This window comes from Eriocheir sinensis, chromosome 10 (assembly GCF_024679095.1).
Source record: "Eriocheir sinensis breed Jianghai 21 chromosome 10, ASM2467909v1, whole genome shotgun sequence".
NCBI lineage: Eukaryota > Metazoa > Arthropoda > Malacostraca > Decapoda > Varunidae > Eriocheir > Eriocheir sinensis.
This window is the reverse complement of record NC_066518.1, coordinates 15463255-15484280: the sequence shown is the minus strand read 5'-3', so window position 1 is coordinate 15484280 and position 21026 is coordinate 15463255. Positions and strand designations below refer to the sequence as shown.

At 44.8% G+C, this 21026-nt stretch overlaps 1 protein-coding gene across 1 annotated transcript in view; it reads right to left on the bottom strand.

Moving 5' to 3' along the window:
- Positions 1-21026, bottom strand: part of LOC126996635 (ankyrin repeat and fibronectin type-III domain-containing protein 1-like) — a 366486-nt gene that overhangs the window by 141850 nt on the left and 203610 nt on the right. Inside the window, exon 4 of the mRNA XM_050857314.1 lies at positions 13135-13212. Within this exon, the coding sequence (XP_050713271.1) occupies positions 13135-13212 (78 nt within the window). The remainder of the gene's footprint in view (positions 1-13134; positions 13213-21026) is intronic.

The following is a 21026-nucleotide window of genomic DNA, read 5'->3' as shown; positions in this document are numbered from 1 at the left end:
ATGTCCGAGGTCTTTAATGTCCCCACCATCAACACCGCTACCTCCCACCTCCCACACCTCCATAATGAAACTCCCAATCCACCCCTATTCTTCCCTCCCCTCCTTCCCCTCCTCCTCTTCATCTTCGTCCGTCTCCGCGTTATCAGTTTTGTTATCCGTTTTCTTTTTTGAGGCTCACCAAGGAGAGACTCGTCAAATATTTCACCCGTGTTTATTTTTTCCCCGATAGCAAAAACGCGGCGCGGCGAGATTCAAGGTTCAAGGTCCGAGGTCTGAGGCGAGTGAGTGAGTCATCCGCCTGAAGTAAAGCCTTAATTCTTGAAGCCTCTCATGTCTTAAGATCGATGCCTCAAACACTCCACTGCCTGCATTCTTTCCCTTCCTTCCTCCTTCTTATCGTCTGAGTAGTGTCTGTGTATGTGTGTGCGTGTGTGAGTGTTCATGAAATATTCTAGGACGTAACATCACCTCACTCTCTCATCCAAGTATTGGTCTACGTAGAGAGCTCCGGACACTCATTCCATGCACCGGCTCCTCTTGCCTCTTTTTGCTGCTCCTCCTCCTCCTCCTCCTCCTTTTCCTCCTCATCGTTATCATCATCTGAGTAGAGTGCGTGTAAGAGTGTAAGTGTGTTTATGTACTTGTCAGGTGAGGCGAAAAGAACGAGCAGAAACATCGCCTTGCTCACTTTCTTTAATGTAATGACTTAAAAAATGTTCCAAGAGCAGAAAAATGACAGCCCTTACTCGGCCTTCTCTTCTTCGCCTCAGTATGTCCATGAATGTGTCTCCTGTGCCGATAAAAAGTTGGAATTAACATCACCTGATCCTCACTAAAGCCATAATACAGACAATTCGGGGAGGCGGTGGCTGAGTGGTTAGTGTGCGGGCGCCGCTTCGAGTCCCGCCCGCTGCCACAAGCTGGGATTTTTCAGCCACCCCGAGTGGCGTAAGATTACCCATATGCTGTCCTGAAGACCACCTATCAACCATCTTGTCCACCTACGCTTGTCCGAGGTACGGGAGTGGAGCGCTGCTGGGTACACGAGTTTCATGCTCTTCGCTGGTTCACACAATGGCCGTTTGCATCGAAGTTAGTATATAAGTCCGGGTCAACACTCCTCATCCTCGCGCGCTGTGCAGTTGTTAGCAGTAGCGGCGAGAGGTTGGCAAGTTGGTCCGGCTGTTATTGTCATAGCGAGTTTCACGCTTTCCGCCGGTGCGTACAGGAGTAGTTTGCGTGGAAGTTAGTACGTAGGCCGGTTCAACATTCGTCCATGTCCTCTCTGCAGCGAGAGGAGGTTAGGGAATTGTCAACTCTATGCTGTTCAATTTCGTACTGCAAGAGTTGACCAGTTTCTTCATTATTTTTTTTTATTCCTCTCACCGGTAAACTTAATGCTCAACTCAATGCTGTTTCACCTTCCAATGCAAGAGTTGACCAGTATCTTTATTTTTTTTCCTTACTTCAACTGGTAAACTCTAGAGTCGCCTTTCTTTCCTATGTATTTCCTCCTTCCTGAGACAAACTCTTTCACTTTACCAGGTACTTTACCAGGCAAGTAGTTCAGGATGAGATAGATAAGCTTAAGAAGAACAAGTCGCCAGGTCCTGACGGGATATTTCCGAGGGTATTAAAGGTGCTAGGTGATATAATCAGTGACCCACTAACCGACATCTTTAAGATGTCGGTAAATACTGGCTATGTGCCGAGCCTATGGAAAGTAGCTAATGTGACGCCGATTTTTAAAAAGGGGGACAGGTCAGTTGCTTCAAACTATCGCCCAATTAGCTTAACATCGGTTATAGGGAAGATGCTGGAGTCCATAATAGCCAGGAACATTCGGGAGCATTTAGAGAAACATAGCTTAATTCACGACTCGCAGCATGGGTTCACAAAAGGTAGGTCATGCCTCACCAATCTCTTGTCCTTCTACAATAAAGTATTTGAGGCGGTTGACAGAGATGAAAATTATGATGTAATCTATCTTGATTTTAGTAAAGCGTTTGACAAAGTTCCTCACCAACGACTGTTGCTTAAATTACAGGCTCACGGAGTAGAGGGTAAAGTTTTGAACTGGGTCAAGGCGTGGCTTAGCAATAGGAAGCAAAGAGTGCAAATCAATGGTAAAAGATCTGACTGGGGATGTGTTACGAGTGGGGTCCCACAAGGTTCGGTATTAGGTCCACTTTTGTTTATTATTTATATCAATGACTTAGACACAGGAATTAGTAGTGATGTTAGTAAATTTGCAGATGATACCAAGATCGGTAGAGTAATTGAGTCGGATCAGGACGCTAGTATTCTCCAAGGTGAACTCAACAGATTATATGACTGGGCGGATAAATGGCAGATGGAGTTCAATGTAGGGAAGTGCAGTATTCTGAGTGTAGGTAGGAACAACCCTCACATAACTATTGCTTAAATGACACTCTCATAAGTAGGTCTGGGTGCGAGAGGATTTAGGGGTCTTAGTGAGCTCTGATCTCCGTCCAAGGGCACAATGCATTCAAGCTAGAAATCGAGCTAATAGGGTACTGGGATTTATTTCAAGGAGCGTAAGCAACAGAAGCCCTGAAGTCTTCCTCAAACTATATTTAGCATTAGTTAGACCTCATCTTGACTATGGTTCAGTTCTGGTCACCCTACTATAGAATGGATATCAAAATGTTAGAATCGGTGCAGAGGAGGATGACTAAGATGATTCAGGGGTTGAGAAACTTGCCATACGAGGAAAGACTCAAACAGTTAAACTTGCATTCTCTAGAAAGGCGAAGGGTGCGTGGAGACATGATCGAGGTTTATAAATGGATGAAGGGCTTTAATAAGGGAGACATTCATAAGGTTTTGTTGGTAAGAGAACCGGGTAGGACACGAAGTAACGGGTTTAAACTGGATAAATTCAGATTCAACAGGGACATAGGCAAAAATTGGTTTACTAATAGGGTGGTGGATGAGTGGATTAGGCTTAGCAGTCATGTGGTGAGTGCCAATACAATTGTCACATTCAAAAATAGACTAGATAAATTCATGGACAGCGATATTAGGTGGGGTTAGATACACGGGAGCTTAGGGTCAAAGGAGCTGCCTCGTACAGGCCTACCGGCCTCTTGCAGACTCCTGCGTTCTTATGTTCTTATGTTCTTAAGAAGGGGCTACAAAGACACTTATTCATCGCTCTTCCGACATATCTTTGTTTTATAAGGAGGCAACACCAGTAGGCTTTTCGGTTTCCTCTTTTTTTTTTTTTTTTCCTTTAAAATGCCTCTTTTTCTATAAATCCATACGTTGCAAGCACGTTTTATGGACCTGTATTTTGCCCTGCCTGAATTTTGTGCCGTGGAAATAAGTCGCTGGTCAACTACAAGCTACACATTCGCACCTTCCACAGGGCTTGTCGTGGGCGTGACCGCGGCCCCGTCCCCGGCGTGCTGGCCATAATGACCTCATCACGGCCAGGATATGCAATGCCGCCAGCCTTCCTCACAGCGACTCCGGGTTACAGCTGCGTGGGTGTCAGGGGTTGAGGGAGGATGGATGTGAGAGGTTTTCAAGGCGGGACTGCAGCTTTTTCACGTGTGTCAGCTTGAGAGAAGAAAACTAAGACAAGACTTCCTTAAGCTGCCTCTTACGTCCCTCCGTTTCGTTCCAGAAAACCGTCGGCATTGATTTTGCTCACCTGTTTCTTGTCGTATCTATGGATTGTATCTATGTTTTGCTATTTCATGTTTTGCCGCTTGGTTATTTTTTTATGCATTTTCTCTCAGCAAGGTTACGCTTTTTCTTCATTTTTTTTTTTTTTACAACAAAGGAGGCAGCTCAAGGGCACAAAAAAAAGAAAACAATAATAAAAAAAAGCCCGCTACTCGCTGCTCCCAAAAAAGAATTAAAAGAGGTGGCCGAAAGAAAGGTCAATTTCGGGAGGAGAGGTGTCCTGATACCCTCCTTTTGAAAGAGTTCAAGTCGTAGGCAGGAGGAAACACAGATGAAGGAGGATTGTTCCAGAGTTTACCAGTGTGAGGGATGAAAGAGTGAAGATGCTGGTTAACTCTTGCATAAGGGGTTTGGACAGTATAGGGATGAGCATGAGTAGAAAGTCGTGTGCAGCGGGGCCGCGGGAGGGGGGGAGGCATGCAGTTAGCAAGTTCATAAGAGCAGTCAGCATGGAAATATCGATAGAAGATAGAAAGAGAGGCAACATGGCGGCGGAATTTAAGAGGTAGAAGACTATCAGTAGGAGGAGGAAAGCTGATGAGACGAAGAGCCTTAGACTCCACTCTGTCCAGAAGAGCTGTGTGAGTGGAGCCTCCCCACACGTGAGATGCATACTCCATACGAGGGCGGACAAGGCCCCTGTATATGGACAGCAACTGCGCGGGGGAGAAGAACTGGCGGAGACGATACAGAACCCCCAACCTCGAGGAAGCTGATTTAGCGTTTCCAGTTTCCAGTTGAGATTTTGAGTTAAGGATAGACCGAGGATGTTTAGTGTTGAAGATGGTGGCAGCTGAGTGTTGTCGAAGAATAGAGGATAGGTGTTTGGAAGATTGTGTCGAGTTGATAGATGGAGAAATTGAGTTTTTGAGGCATTGAAGGACACAAGGTTCTTTCTGCCCCAATCGGAAATGATAGCAAGGTCTGAGGTTAAGCGTTCTGCAGCCTCCAGTCTGGAGTCGTGTACTTCCTGTTGAGAGGGTCTTCTATTGAAAGAAGTTGAATAATGCAGAGTGGAGTCGTCGGCGTATGAGTGGACAGGACAGTTTGTATGGAAAGAAGATCATTGATGAATAACAGGAAGAGAGTGGGTGATAGGACAGAGCCCTGTGGAACGCCACTGTTGGTAGGTTTAGGGGAAGAGCAGTGACCGTCTACCACCGCAGAGATAGAACGGCCGGAAAGGAAACTGGAGGTAAAGGAACAGAGAGAGGGATAGAATCCGAAAGAGGGCAGTTTAGAAAGCAAAGACTGGTGCCAGACTCTATCGAAGGCTTTCGATATGTCGAGCGCAACAGAGAAAGTTTCACCGAAACTGCTAAGAGAGGATGACCAAGAGTCAGTTAAGAGAGCAAGGAGATCACCAGAAGAACGCCCCTTGCGGAATCCATACTGGCGATCAGATAGAAGGTTAGAAGTGGAAAGGTGCTTTTGAATCTTCCGGTTAAGGATTGATTCAAAAGCTTTAGATAGACAGGAAAGTAAAGCTATAGGGCGGTAGTTTGAGGGATTGGAACGGTCACCCTTCTTAGGCACAGGCTGTACAAAGGCATACTTCTAGCAGGAAGGAAAGATGGATGTTGATAGGCAGGGACGAAAGAGTTTGACCAGGCAGGGTGTCAGCACAGAAGCACAGTTTTTAAGGACAATAGGAGGCACTCCATCAGGTCCATAAGCCTTCTGAGAGTTGAGGCCAGAGAGGGCATAGAAAACATCATTTGGAAGAATCTTAATAACAGGCATAAGGGAGTCAGAGGGGGGATGAGTAGGAGGAACATGCCCAGAATCGTCCAGGGTGGAGTTCTTACAGAAAGTTTGAGCGAAGAGTTCAGCTTTCGAGACACATGAGACGGCAGTCCTGCCGTCAGGGTTAAGGAGAGGAGGGAAAGAGGAAGAAGTGAAATTGGAGGAGATATTTTTGGCTAGATGCCAGAAGTCACGGGAAGAATTAGAAGAAGCAAGGTGTTGACATTTTCTGTTAATGAAAGAAGTTTTGGTAAGTCGGAGAATAGATTTGGCATCATTGTAGCGAACGGTGATCGGTTACCTTCTTATGCATTCTCTCTCAGTTACTTTGCTTTTTCTCTTCTTTGCAGCGAACGGTTAATTCAGCTTGAGAGTCTGCCCTTTTAATTCTGAATCCTTAAGTTTCCGCCGCGATCTGTATGCCAAATATCCACTTTCTTTCCTTTTTTACGGCGCCTAATATTTATTTCTTGGATTGCTAGCAAGCAAAGGATTACTAAGAGAAAATGCAGCACTCATTCTCTTTACCAAGTTATTACTACACGACGACACCGAGAAAATTAAGCGGCGACAGCGTCCTTTCCTGGTGGACCGAAATCCTCTCTCAGTAAAGAGTGCACTGTTTCCTTGCCTTTACAAGAGTGCAGTGACCGGCGCCGCTTGATAAGGCTGTCGGCAAATAAAACTCGCTGGGGAAACTGTTGACTGCCCAATGTGAGTTCCCTGCGTCCACATACACACTAGAGAGGACAGTGACCGGCGCCGCTTGATAAAACTGCCCGCCAAAAATAGAAAAAATAAGTCGACTGTCCATCGTCATCACAGCCACCACCATCACCCCTACCACCAGTACCACCACCACCATCACCACCATCGCCACAATCATCACCACCACCGCGACAGGCTCCACTTGATAAAACGGCGCGCAAAAAAAGAAAATAATGAGTAAATAAAATTAAATAAAATTAAATAAATGAAATAAAAGTCGAATGTCCACCACCACAGCTATTGCTACCATAACCACTTCCACCACCGCCATCATCACCGCCACCGCCACCATCACCACCATCATCACCACCGCCACCACCACCACCACCATCACCACCACCACCACCACCACCACCACCATCATCACCACCGCCACCACCACCACCAACAACAACAAAACATCAGCACCACCACCACCACCACCACCGCCACCATCACCATCATCATAACCACCACCACCACCACCGCCACCATCACCACCACCATCATTACCGCCACCACCACCACCAACAACAACAACAACAAAACATCAGCACCACCACCTCCACCACCACCTCCACCACCACCGCCAGCCTCGGGGGAAGGCTTGCATAAAGTCCAATATGTTACAATAAGTGAGTTACGTTTGGAGCTAATTAAAGGAAATTTCTGTAATATTTTCATAAGCCTCTAATTAATGCAGGCGGCGATTCATTACGCACACACGGACTCTTTTTTTTTATTTCATTAGTGGCATTGTGTGTTTTGCGGTTCATTCTGTGCAAAAGACATAATAAAAAAAAAAGCCATACGCGTGAACGAAGATACATTTTTGTTTTTTGCTACTTCGAAATTTCCTTGGTACTCGAACGTCTTGAAAGCGTTTAAGTCGTAGGAAGTCGTGTTTTGCAATTAATTCTGTGCAAACAAAAGAAAAACAGAAGAAAAAATATGCGTGAACCAAGATACATATTTGCTACGTCGAAATTTCCTTGGTACTCGAATGTTTTGAAAGCGTTTAAGTCGAAGGAAGTCGTGTTTTGCAATTAATTCTGTGGAAAAAAAAGAAAAACAGAAGAAAAATATGCGTGAACCAAGATACATATTTGCTACGCCGAATTTCCTTGGTACTCGAACGCCTTGAAAGCGTTTAAGTCGTAGGCAGTCGTGTTTTGCGGTTAATTCTGTGAAAAAAAAAGAAAAAAAAAAGACATGGTAAAAAATACAATACGCTTGAACGAAGATACATTTTTTTTTGCTACGCCGAAATTTCCTTGGTATTCGAATCACTTGAAAGCGTTTAAGTGATGGGAATTCGTGTTTTGCGGTTCATTCTGTGCAAAAAATGATAAAATGAAAATGAAAATATGAGTGAGCCAAGGTACATTTATTTTGCTATGCTCAAATTTCCTCACTCAATATTCGTCATTATGTTCGTTTGAAAGAGAAATAAAAGCTATTAAACCTTTTCGTCTAGTAATCTTACTACTAATTCTAACTGAATACTTTTCCTTGACAACTTTGCTTCACGCTATTCCATATAATCAAGCATCCCAAAAATAATCTCCAATAGTCTGGTCTGTTCGGGGGATTTTAAGGACGGATTGTGCAAATTCTTCTACAAACATGAAATTCGGCACACTTGTAGTTCTTGACATGCTGAATTCAAATCTGTCGGGAGCCAAAGCCAATTCTCAATAGGGTCGCCATTGGACAATTTAATATGGCGGCCAGTCATAAACTGACTTCTCCGTTACTAGCCAACCAAAAGTCACATAATTACAATTAAAGGCACTTTTCTGGGGTTTCAGACCTTGCTGATTCTAATCTGATGTCTGTTTGCCGGTAGCATTGACAGGGGACTCCATATTGGAAAATCCAATATGGCTGCCGCTAAAAAAGAAGAATTTTGCATAACTTTGATACTTTTAGCCATAGAACCACAAGTAAAACCTCTTTTGATAGCTTATGAATGTCTGTAGTTCACTCTCTTTTCAACAAAGAAGCCTTATATCCGAGATCAAGGTATCCTTTACTGATCAACAAAATCGGCTCATAACCATCAAGACAAACACTATCCAATCAAAAAGGCAGTAAATTAAATCAATCAACCAACCAGTGTAACAATCAGACCACTTCCTGTGACTGTATGACACCGATTCATGAATCCTCATTGTTCACACATCCACCTTCGCAATTGCACAGACCTGTGCAACGAACGCCAGCTCTGCAGCATTTGCAGTTCCCTGTGCATGACTTTGCACAGCCACATTGCAAAAGGATGGAACAGGCCTTACTGCTGTCCTCAAGGGTTGTCCAGAAGGGCAACTATCCACCACTGCTGTCCTTGTGCCACCCCAGTCATGGAAGTCAGGAATGTCCTGGTGGACAGACGTTGCCTGACTTCAAAAGAAGCTGGCCTGCAGCATTGCTCTGCGGATGTGTTGATACAGGGCAGCTTGTGTTGGTGGTAAGGCCTCTAGTGTCTTTTTTCCACTTGTGAAGAGTCGAAGCCTAGCCTCATTGACACGTTCCAGACCACAGCTCTTGCTGTACATGACTACAACGGAGCGCTCTAGAGTGCGCATGTGCCGAGACTGTGGGCTGAGCTCTTGGGGTTCACTGGTGACGGCAACAAGGGTGTCCTTCAGTCCTGGTGTGCTCTGCCAGGCTGACCAGGCTGACTTCTTGCCACATCCCAGAAAGTGTGACACGGTGTCACAGCAAGTGACCGCGTGGAATAGTAGCAGTGCCAGGCACCTTGATGGTCCCAGCTGGGCAGAGATAATGTGGATAGGAATGTCACGCATCTTTTTCCCACTGCCGAAACACACCCACAACTCGGACAGCCCAAGTGATGAAAAGAAGTGAATGGCCAGGATGACCACATCACTGTCGACTGTGCGAACCAAGGCAACCTGGTGGCGCTGCTGTGCTGCATGGGCGAGATGGAGCAGTATCCTGGTATCAGCCTCGGTGTGGTTACATGGCTGAAGACCAGACACGTCATGTTGTTTGTTCGAGAGAACACACTCCTTGTTGGTGCTGAGGAGAAGCCTTCCACCCAGATCCTGCTTCACAAACTGTGTACTCAGAAAGGTGAACAGTTCCCTTTTGTTGTCAGTATTCTTGAGGAACCCAGTGTTCCAGTCCTTCTTTGAAATACGGGTCTGGCCGTCCCCGATCCTGGTACGTGGGCCTAAGCCACGCCGATGGTGTGTCAGGGTTTTGAGGTTGTCCTCAGGATAGATGTCCCAGACAGCATCAACCCGTGTGACAGTTGGAGTTACCTGTGACTCAAGAAATGGCACCAAATGCTAAGGCACAGAGTCAGTGAATGTGTGTGCTGAGGTCGGCCGCACCATGTGAACAACAGCTGCCATGTCAAGTACAACAACCGTGGCTGCTTTGGCTGCAGCTGAGCGACCAGTGGGTGCCTTTAGGTGCTCTAGAATGTCCGAATTTTTGCCAGACCTGAATGATCCTTGGTTTGAGAGACTGGGTGGTTCTCTCTGATTCTCATACCGGAAGAACTCTTCCATGTCTGCATCAGGTCGAGACTGCAAGGGCAGGAAAAGTTTGGTTATGAGGGAAGAGTTTCTCTGAGCACTGCCTGATGTGCTTCCACTTTTGGTGGTAACGGGGCGATTGGCGAATGTGAGGACATTTTAGCGTTTTGAGTGTTTGTTTTTGGCAAAGTGTCTTGTTCTAAAGTCTGTGTTACGAACTTGGCATGCAGATCTTTTCAAAGATCATGCAGCTGGGCAAGCGATGCAACAACCTCATTTTTCATGACCTCCTGTGTGTGTAGAGCCACACCTCTGAAAAATGGTCTTACTTGTGATTCTATGGCTTAAAGTGTCAAAGTTATGCAAAATTATTTTTTTAGCGGCGGCCATATTGGATTTCCGAATATGGCGTCCCCTGTCAATGCTGCCGCCAAACAGACCACAGATTTAGAAACAGCGAGGTCTAAAACCCCAGAAAAGTGCCTTTAATTGTAATTATGTGACTTTTGGTTGGCTAATAACGGAAGTCATTTATTGAGTGGCCGCCATTTTGAATTATTCAATATGGCGACCCTCCCGGCAGATTTGAATTCAGCATGTCAAAAACTACGAATGTGCCGCATTTCATGCTTGTAGAATAATTTGCACAATTTTTCCCCTAACAGACCAGACTATAATGTATATGATAAACATGTGCACAGAGAGAGAGAGAGAGAGAGAGAGAGAGAGAGAGAGAGAGAGAGAGAGAGAGAGAGAGAGAGAGAGAGAGAGAGAGAGAGAGTGAGAGAGAGAGAGAAGAGAGAGAGAGAGAGAGAGAGAGAGAGAGAGAGAGAGAGAGAGAGAGAGAGAGAGAGAGAGAGAGAGAGAGAGAGAGAGAGAGAGAGAGAGAGAGAGAGAGAGAGAGAGAGAGAGAGAGAGAGAGAGAGAGAGAGAGAGAGAGAGAGAGAGAGAGAGAGAGAGAGAGAGAGAGAGAGAGAGAGAGAGAGAGAGAGAGCGCTTCCTACGACTTCAGCGCTTTCAGGAGAGTGGAGAGTACAAACACACCTCGCTAGCTGAAAAACCTTGGTAACTCTTTTCGGCGTCTTCATCAACATATAGTTTAAAAGGGGGCCAACTGTACCACTCCCTCATCTTCCTTCCCTTTCTTCTTATCCTATTATTCCTTTCTTTCCTTCCTCCTTTCAATCTTCTTCAGTCTACCATTCACTTAACTATCACTTTTATATTCTTCTTTCCTTACCTTCCTTCCTCTCCTAATATTTCTTCCTTTCCATCTTCTTTCTCATCTTCTCCACTCTAACATTCCTTCTTCTCCTCCTCCTCCTCCTCTTTCACTTTCTCCTTCTCTTCATATTCCTTTCTTCCCTTTCACCTTTCAGTTCTCTCTAGTGTTCCATTTATCCTTTCGTTCACCTTTTTTGAGGGGGGGTCACCTGTACCTCATCCTAATCCTCCTTTTCTTCCTTTCTTTCTAACTATTCCCTTCTCTCCTTCCGCCTTTTCGTCCTCTTCGATCTTCCATTCTTACTCCTTCCTCCTTTTCAGCCTTCCCCAGTCTTCCATTCCTCTTAAATACCACCGAACTATCATTATTTTCCTCTTTATCGGACATCAATAGGAGGAGACCAAAGCATCGCACAAGTAATAACCTACCTCGAGACCTCACTTCACAATCATCTGTCTGTCACCGATCCATCTGTTCCCTCTCTCCCCCTCCCTGGCTGTCCATCTCGTCTTCTCCCTCTCACACCCTCACGTACTCTGCCTCTCTCTCTTTCTTCTTCTCATACTTGTTCTTTCTTATATTTTCCTACTTTCCCTCATTCTTATTTGACATCTGTTCTTCTCTCCTTCGTCTCTCTACCTCTTTTCTTTACCCTAATATTCACTCATCCGCTCACGCACTCACTCTCTCTCTCTCTCTTCCTCTTATATTCATACTTTCTTAGCCTTTTGTACCTCCTCTCTTTCTTATTTGACGTCATTTTCCTCTCTCCTCTTCCTTTATGTAGCTCTGTCCGTCTCATACTCTCCCTCACACACACGCACACGCACTCTCTGTCTTTCTCTTCCTTCTTCTGATACTCGTACTTTCTCAGCTTTTCCTCGTCTTTCCACAGGTATTCACACTCACTCCAAAATGAAACCTCTCTCATCTCCCCTTGGTGTCCCCCATAAAACTTCGCATGATAATAATGATAAAAAAATCGTTGAACGGAAGAAAAATGTTAATTAAAGGAAAAGAAGTTCGATAATTGAGGAAAAAAATCAGTTTGAATGCTGAAAAAAAATATACATAGCAACCACCGTTGATGGAAAAATAATGATACAAAGCACTTAAAAATACGTGGCTTACCTAAGAAGTGAAATCATTGAGTAAAAGGTCGCTGCCGAGTGAAGAGATGGATTGTTTACCGCTGACCAAAGGGAAAAAAAAGGTGATCTGGAAGCTTTAAAAACAGAAGCCACAAAAGAATTCACAATATGATATAGGAAGCACACACACACACACACACACACACACACACACACACACACACACACACACACACACACACACACACACACACACACACACACACACACACACACACACACACACACACACACACACACACACCCAAACACAAAAGCCAATAAAAGCGACCGCAACACACACACACACACACACACACACACACACACACACACACACACACACACACACACACACACACACACACACACACAAACACAAACATATACACAGAACCTCCCCCCCCCCCACACATAAACACACACACACACACACACACACACACACAAAACACTTCCCACAAATACAAACACAGAACCTCCCACACACACATAAACACACACACACACACACACACACACACACACACACACACACACACACACACACACACACAGTCTCCCCGTCACTGAACTGTAAGCAGAGAGACTAAGACAACAAAACAACAACGGAAACAACAAAAATAACAACAGCAATAAAGCCATAGAGAATGAGAGAGAGAGTGAGAGCGCCAGGTATATAAGCGGCCACCTCTCACACACACTACGTTAAAGAGAACCGCTACAGGAGGGAGGAACACCACAAGTCTCTGCTCCAGGGCGTACGTACAGCGACTATCCGGGTCTCCACGAAAGCCAGGACAACACTACCAGTCAAAAACAACATTCCCACTACACGTGAGGGCCGCCACTACCCCCACGACGGCTGCATTTACGCTTACGGTGAAAAGTGCTGGACAAAACTACCCAAGAATGAGGTGGAAGACAGCTGGTGACTTCGGCCTCAGAGCCACCACACAGGGGACTCCCAACGCTACCAGTGCCAGGGGGGGAGCCACTACTACTGATACGGCAAGCAGTGCAGGAGGTGTGGGGTGGCGCGGACCGTTGAGGGGCCACTTACCAAAGGTGGTGACAGTAAGCAGTGGGCGGACCGTGGACTCTGCCGGGACCACCTGGTGACGACTCGTGCCTCCAGCATCTGTACCGAGGGTGGAGGGTGGACAGTGGTTAGTGGGGCGGTGAGGGAGGCAGTGGTTGGTGGTAGTGGTAGTGGTGGTGGTGGTGGTGGAGCGTCTTTATACAAGGTGTGGGGAAGGGAGGATTGAGAGAGGGGCTGGAGGGAAGGGCTTTGAGTGGCCTGGTTTTAGTTGGTGGCTTCGTCTGCTAGCCTTGTCATGGTGGGTCATTCAGAGGAAATATTTTTATTTTTTCATAGGGACAGAATATTTGAAGGGGGAGGGAGGGAGGGACAGGAGGAGGGCTTTAAGTGGGCTGGCTTTAGTCGGTGGTTTCGTCTGGTAACCTTGACATGGCGGGTGATTCAGAGGGAGCAGTTTTTGACCTGTTGCTGGGACAGAACATTTGAAGATTATGTTGACGGGGAGGGAAAGGGAGGGGGAGGGAGGGCTTGAGGGAGGGGCATTTGAGTGGGCTTGCTTTAGTTGGTGGCTTCGTCTGCTAGCCTTGACACTGGCGGGTGATTTAGAGGGAGTATTTTTTGACCTGTTGCTGGGACAGAACATTTAAAGATCAGTTGACGGGGAGGGAAAGGGGGAGGAAGGGAGGGACATGAGGAGGGGCTTAGAGTGGGCTTGCTTTAGTTGGTGGCTTCGTCTCCTAGCCTTGGCATGTCGGGTGGTTCAGAGGGACGATTTATGAGTCTGCACAGGAACAGAACATTTGAAGGTTATGTTGAAGGGGAGGGAGAGTGAGAGGGAGGGCTTGAGGGAGAGAGAGGGAGGAATTTCAAGTAGGGGAGGGAGGTGGAAAGGGGGAAGGTTTACTCATGAAGTGTTGGACTCATGCTCACTTCAGGGGCTTGACTTAAAAACAAGTGATCAGCAAATATTGGCCAAGAAAGAAAATGCAAATACAGATTGTCGTGTAAAAAATGCAAATATGGTCATCATGAGTTGTGGGTGGAAAAAATCTAAACTCAAGTCATTATTCAAACTAAACACACATAGTAATACACAGTAAATCCAAAACTGAGAATGCTGAAACACAGAGAATGAAGAAGAAGAGGAGCAACAAGCCAGATTTGGTTGTGGTTGTGTGGATTATACAGATCAAAGACGTCACACTGTCGGATCATAATAAAACAAATCAAACCAAAACATGAAGAGTAACAAACTGAGACTTCTGAAACAACGAGAAAAAGCAGAATAATAACAAGCCAGATGTGATTGTGGCTATGAGGATTATATAGATCAAACACGTCACACCGTCAGATTATACTAAAACAATTCAAACAAAAACATGAAGAGTAACAAACTGATACTGCTGACACACACCAAGATGGAAGAAAAAGAAAATAATAATAACAAGCCAGATGTCGTTGTGGCTGTCAAGGATTATATAAAAAACGTCACACGGTCAGATTATAAAACAGTTCAAACAAAGGCATGAAGAGAGATAAGCTGTCTTGGTGTGGGGACAGAGGAGGCAGAAGGCAGAATCAGAAAGAGCCAGCAGTGATACATGGTTAGTGGGATGCTGTGAGTCAAGGCACAATGCAGTAATAGCAGTAGTTCGGTGTCCAGGCAGAGTGGTGGGCATGCGGTGAGGCCTTGCGTGGAGCTGCTGGTGTGCGCGGCGTAGAGGCTGTGGTGCCCCGCCCTGCTGACGAGCGGGGCTGCTGCTGCAAGGAAGCAAGAAAGCTGTGCGCGGACGAAGACTGTGTTATGTTTACTGCAAGGCGGGGTGGAGGAGCGTTCTGTGGGAGGTGGAATGTACAGTGAGGTATTCCTAGAGGCAGAGCGTGGTGTGGCCCGCCCCGTCCGCCGCCCTCTGCTGTCTCCAGGTTACATGTGCGTGTGAATATTTCATCCCCACGCCTTGTGTCCCCCGTGTGGGTTGACCTCAGCCCGGCCAGACTGCGTCAACATGCGATGTCATATGTACACGACGGGAAAGAATAACCAGAAAAAATAACCAGACTTCCCATCCCGCATTCAGTGCCTCGGTTCGCCGCTAGGGTTTCGTTGACTACACTCCACGCCCACCTCCACGACGCAGGGACCCTCCAACGAAATGAATGAAAAGAACTAGATTTATTTCAAGCAGAGAAAGTAGTTCAATGGCAAAGAAAATAAAGATAAAAAAGCCCGCTAATCACTGTTCCTACGATAAGAAATCAAGAGTTGCCAAAAGAGAGGTCAATTTCAGAGAGAGGTCAACATCGTAAACGTAGTAGAGAAATAGATATAGTTAGAGATAGATAGATAGAAAGAGATAGATAGAAGGTAGAGGTTGTAAGGAAATGTCACCCCAAAACAAACATGAATAAGAACTAACTAATTTTTTTGATCAGCGTCTGTCTATCGGCTTTATCATCCTTTTCCCTTTCCCGCTAATCAGTTTGTTAAGGATAGAATATATGTATTAGTGATTTGTGGTTGACTTATACACGAGGAAATTGGATGAAGTACGAGCACCAAATAACAATAGTGCAATGTAGTGACGAATAAAAAAAAGATAAATTAAGGAGATATATAAATTAATGGTGATTTTAAAGTAATTATGAGAGAATAATATATCGTACTTAGAACAGAAACGCGACGGCTGACACTAGTAAAAAGGAAAAAGCTAAATTAACAGAATCCCGATAAAAAAAAAGAAACAACGGAAGATAAAAGCAAAAGAAAAGAAAATCAACGGCAAGTAGTGGAAAACAAAAGAAAATCAACGGCAAGTAGTAAGAAAACAAAAGAAAATCAACGGCAAGTAGTGGAAAACAAAAGAAAATCAACGGCAAGTAGTGGAAAACAAAAGAAAATCAACGGCAAGTAGTGGAAAACAAAAGAAAATCAACGGCAAGTAGTGGAAAACAAAAGAAAATCAACGGCAAGTAGTGGAAAACAAAAGAAAATCAACGGCAAGTAGTAAGAAAACAAAAGAAAATCAACGGCAAGTAGTAAGAAAACAAAAGAAAATCAACGGCAAGTAGTAAGAAAACAAAAGAAAATCAACGGCAAGTAGTAAGAAAACAAAAGAAAATCAACGGCAAGTAGTAAGAAAACAAAAGAAAATCAACGGCAAGTAGTAAGAAAACAAAAGAAAATCAACGGCAAGTAGTAAGAAAACAAAAGAAAATCAACGGCAAGTAGTGGAAAACAAAAGAAAATCAACGGCAAGTAGTGGAAAACAAAAGAAAATCAACGGCAAGTAGTGGAAAACAAAAGAAAATCAACGGCAAGTAGTGGAAAACAAAAGAAAATCAACGGCAAGTAGTAAGAAAACAAAAGAAAATCAACGGAAGATAAAACCAAAACAACGGAACAAATCAACAAAACAACGGGAGATAAAAACAAAACAAAAGAAAATCAACGGCTAGTAGTAAGAAAAGGAAAAGCTAAATTAATAGACTCCCGATAGCAAAGACCAAACAAGAGAAAAAAAACACAAACACAACGACGCAGGAAATCCACTTATGGCGGCGAGAGCGGCGTGACGTCACAGGAGGACTGGGACAGGGTGAGGCAAAATGAGAGGAAAATAACCACCTCGCTCCTGGTATTAGCGGGGGCGTCCTGCGGGGCCGCGTGGAGCCGCCGCGCCCCTCGAGGCAGGACACCGCCGGGCCACGCCACAAGACGGGCTGAGGGGGCGGGATAGTGGCGAGAAGAGGAGTATGATAAGCACAGATACGAGCTCCTGAACGTGAATTTGGGGTTTAGAGTAACGGCAGCCGCGTGACCAGTGTTAAGGGGACGATCACACACACATACATACATACATACATACATAGAGACACGCAGACACACAGATGGAGGCAAGAAGAGGAGTGCGATAAGCGCGAATACGAGCTCCTGAACTTGAACTTGGGGTATAAAGTGACGGTGGCCGCTTGACTGGACTTTGCCATGATCAGTATTGAAGGAACGAGGATCACAGACAGACAGACAGACAGACAGATAGACAGATACCTTTTTTCCTTTCTCATGTTCTTTTCGCCATTGAACTACTTCCTTTGCTGTAAGAAAAAGAGACAGACATACAGACGGACAGACAGACATACAGACACCCACACCCACCCACACCCCCCCACACCCCTCCCACACACAAACGCACAATATTCGCGTCGATAGTTTCATTAATTATTTTTCGCTAATTTTTCACATCATAATTTCTTCCATTTAGGTTGACAATTTTTTGGGGGGGTCTGTAAGCTATTTAACCGCCGATCAATCTCTGTGTTTGTCTGTGTGTGTATGTGTGTTTAATCGTTTACTAGTGTGTGTGTGTGTGTGTGTGTGTGTGTGTGTGTGTGTGTGTGTGTGTGTGTGTGTGTGTGTGTGTGTGTGTGTGTGTGTGTGTGTGTGTGTGTGTGTGTGTGTGTGTGTGTGTGTGTGTGTGTGTGTGTGTGTGTGTGTGTGTGTGTGTGTGTGTGTGTGTGTGTGTGTGTGTGTGTGTGTGTGCGTGCGCGTGTGTGTGTGCGTGTGTGTGTGTGTGTGTCAAACCCTAGGGCCGGAATTTTTAGACGCTTCCGCCCCTCACATCATCTATTTCTAAGGTACATAACGGAGATTAATCGTGTTTTCATGAATGTTTTTTCACGTTCACGGTACAGAAGAAGGGTCAAACTACCACCACCAGGGTCATTACAATACCCTTGGAACGCCTACGAAAGCCTCGTCAATAATGTGTGCTGTGGCGCTTAAGCAATAAGACCCTAATACCGCTAGTTCCGTGTTCTAATGAGTGTTTCTTTAGGTTCATGGTACAGAAGAAGGGTCAAACTACCACTACCACAGTCATTACACTACCCCTGGAAATGCTTCAAAACGCCTAGGGAAGCCTCGTCAAATAAGTGTGATTGGGCGTCGAAATGTTAAGTTATACGACCCTAAGAAACTCTACCTTTCTATAAGCCGCGTAAAATTAATAAAATAACATTGCCAGTAAGGTTTTCTAGGGAAGGTCAAAGAAAGGAGAGATAGTCATGTGTTTACTGGGACGTTCACATGACGATGCTGCTGAACACAAAGTTTAATATATGCAAAGTGATACATAGAGAGGACTTTGGTGGTGGTGGTGGTGGTGGTATCTGGGGCTGGGACCGTGGTGGTGGTGGTGATGGGGTGGGGGAAAGGGTGAAAAGTGAGGGGGGTCGTGGAGGTGAGGAATGTAGGCGGTGGTGTAGTGAGGTTAGTGGTGGTGGTGGTGGTGCGTGGTGGTAGTGGTGGTGATGGAAATTTGATCGAGTTAATAAATGGTAATGAATGATTGCAACAGATATTAATTATTTTAACTCCCTCCCGGCTTGGTGGCAAGGGTGGTGATGTAACGGATGTAATAATGATAATAATAGTAATAATAATAATAATAATAATAATAATAATAATAATAATAATAATAATAATAATAATAATAATAATAATAATAATAATAATAATAATAATAATAATAATAATAATAATAATAATAATAATAATAATAATAATAATAATAATAATAGTAATACTAGTAATAATAATGATAATAAAAATAGAAAGAAGAAAAAGATGAAGATGAAGAAGACCAAGAAGAAAAAGAACAAGAAAAGAAGAAGAAGTAAAACAACAACAACAATAATAATGGTAACACTACTACTACTACTACTACTACTACTACTACAACTATTACTACTACTACTACTACTACTACTACTACTACTAATGAGAGGGCCGCCTTCAAATAATAAACCCTTCATTTAGTTAGTCGAGATACAAGGGAAACTAAATTATGAATAGAGTGAAAATTGTATAAAATGACTTTCTTAAATATTTCTCTCTCTCTCTCTCTCTCTCTCTCTCTCTCTCTCTCTCATTCTTTCTTTCAATTTTTTTCTTTTTTCTTTTCTCATTCTCTCTCTTTCACTACTTATCATGCACACACACACACACACACACACACACACACACACACACACACACACACACACACACGAGTGGAGGTATTCAATCCCCTTCCAATATGAGAATGAAAACTGAAGAGGAGACAATATAAATAAATTCCACTGCTCATTATCCTAAGCACACACACACACACACACACACACACACACACACACACACACACACGTTATTGGTCTGGCTATCACAACATTCGTTTCTTTTTTCTCTTTGTTTTACTCTTCTTTCTTTCTTTCTCTCTTTCTTTTTTTTTCTTTTTCCTTCTATTTTATCTCCCTTTCTCCCTTCCTCTTTTCCTTCCTTTTCGTTTCCTTGTCTTCTCTCCTTCCTTTCTTCCTTCCTTCCATTTTGCCTCCTTATTTTCTTCTCCGACTCACTCCCTTTCTTCCTTCCTCTCTTCCTTTACTCCTCTCCATCCCTTCTTTCTTCCTTCCCTTCCTTCCTTCCTCTCTTCCTCCCTTCGCTTCGATCTCTCAGTTCAAATATCTGTTCCCTTCACACTGTTATTTATTCATGCATTTGTTCGCTCACTTATTTATTCATTGGAGGAGGAGGAGGAGGAGGAGGAGGAGGAGTAGGAGGCGGAGGCGGAGGAGGAGGGGGGTGTCTTTCATTCGTCGGCGTCGTCGTCGTCTAAGATTTATCCCCATGTAAAGGGAACCGGGCCTTTGGCCGTACGGCGGCCCGGTAAGGGAGTGTCGAGGCGATACAAGTCTCGGCGCTAGGCTGCCCGTAGCAGGACCCGGGTGAGCAACTAGGCAGTCTACTTAACCGCGGGGAAGGGCGGGCCAAGTTGCTCACCCAAGGAGGGCTGGCGTGCCACTGCGTCTTTCATTGTTTCCCTTCTTTCACTAAAAAATGGGAAGGTGGTTGGTCTCCTCCTCTTTCTTTTCACTTTTATGTTTCCTTTTATCTTCTTTATGGCTGTTAGGGATTGATCATTAACTCTCTCTCTCTCTCTCTCTCTCTCTCTCTCTCTCTCTCTCTCTCTCTCTCTCTCTCTCTTCTTTGGCTCGTTCTTTCCGCTTAGGCTTTCTTTTTTGTATTCCTTCTCTCTCTCAATCTTTCTATCTCTCTCTCTTTCATTGATTCAGTTATAAATAGCCTCTAGGTCATCAGTGGCCGTAAAGGTACCGATCGGAGGACGGGTCTACAGAACCAAAAACAACATTCTGCAGCGCCTGACAACCGGACTGGGCCTTCAGAATAGAGGACTCAACAGTAACAAAAGACGAGTTGCTGTGGATGGCGTCTCTTCCTCGCCTGAGTCGGTATTCTCAAACGCCTTCGCCTCTCACCCTCACATCACCAATTTCCAAAGGTCGAAAAGGGGATTAATCAGGCTCTAATGAGTGTTTCTATATGTTCGTGGTACAGAAGAAGGGTCAAACTACCACTAGGGCCATAAAAATACCCCTGGAAATGCCCCCCTCCCACAACTACGAAAGTCTTGTAAAATATATGTGCTTGGGTGTCGAAATGTTTAAGGATACGGACCCTGGACTCTTCTGTATAGCTAGGCGTGGCATTCCTTTGGTCCTCTTGGCCGGAAAGCTCCCTTGGGCCTGGAGGAGCGTAGCATCAAGGGGCCGAGAAGGGGAGGAAGAGGGAGAGGAAAGGGGACACTCGAAGACGCAGATTCCGGCCACGGTTCCGCCCCACCTCGATTAAAAGCCGGTGGATGTGTGCCAAGAGAGGTCTGAAAAAGGTGTATTAGAGGCCGTGGTTAATGTGGCCTGAGTCGTGTTACCCTAGTGAGAGGCTTTTATTCAGTCACCCAGCCATTCAGTTAGTTCGTCAGGTATTCATTCCGAGCTGATTCATGTCTTCTAGTTAGTCAGTCAATATGTTAGTAGTTAAAACGTCATTCGGTCAGTCACCCATTTAGTCAGTCAGT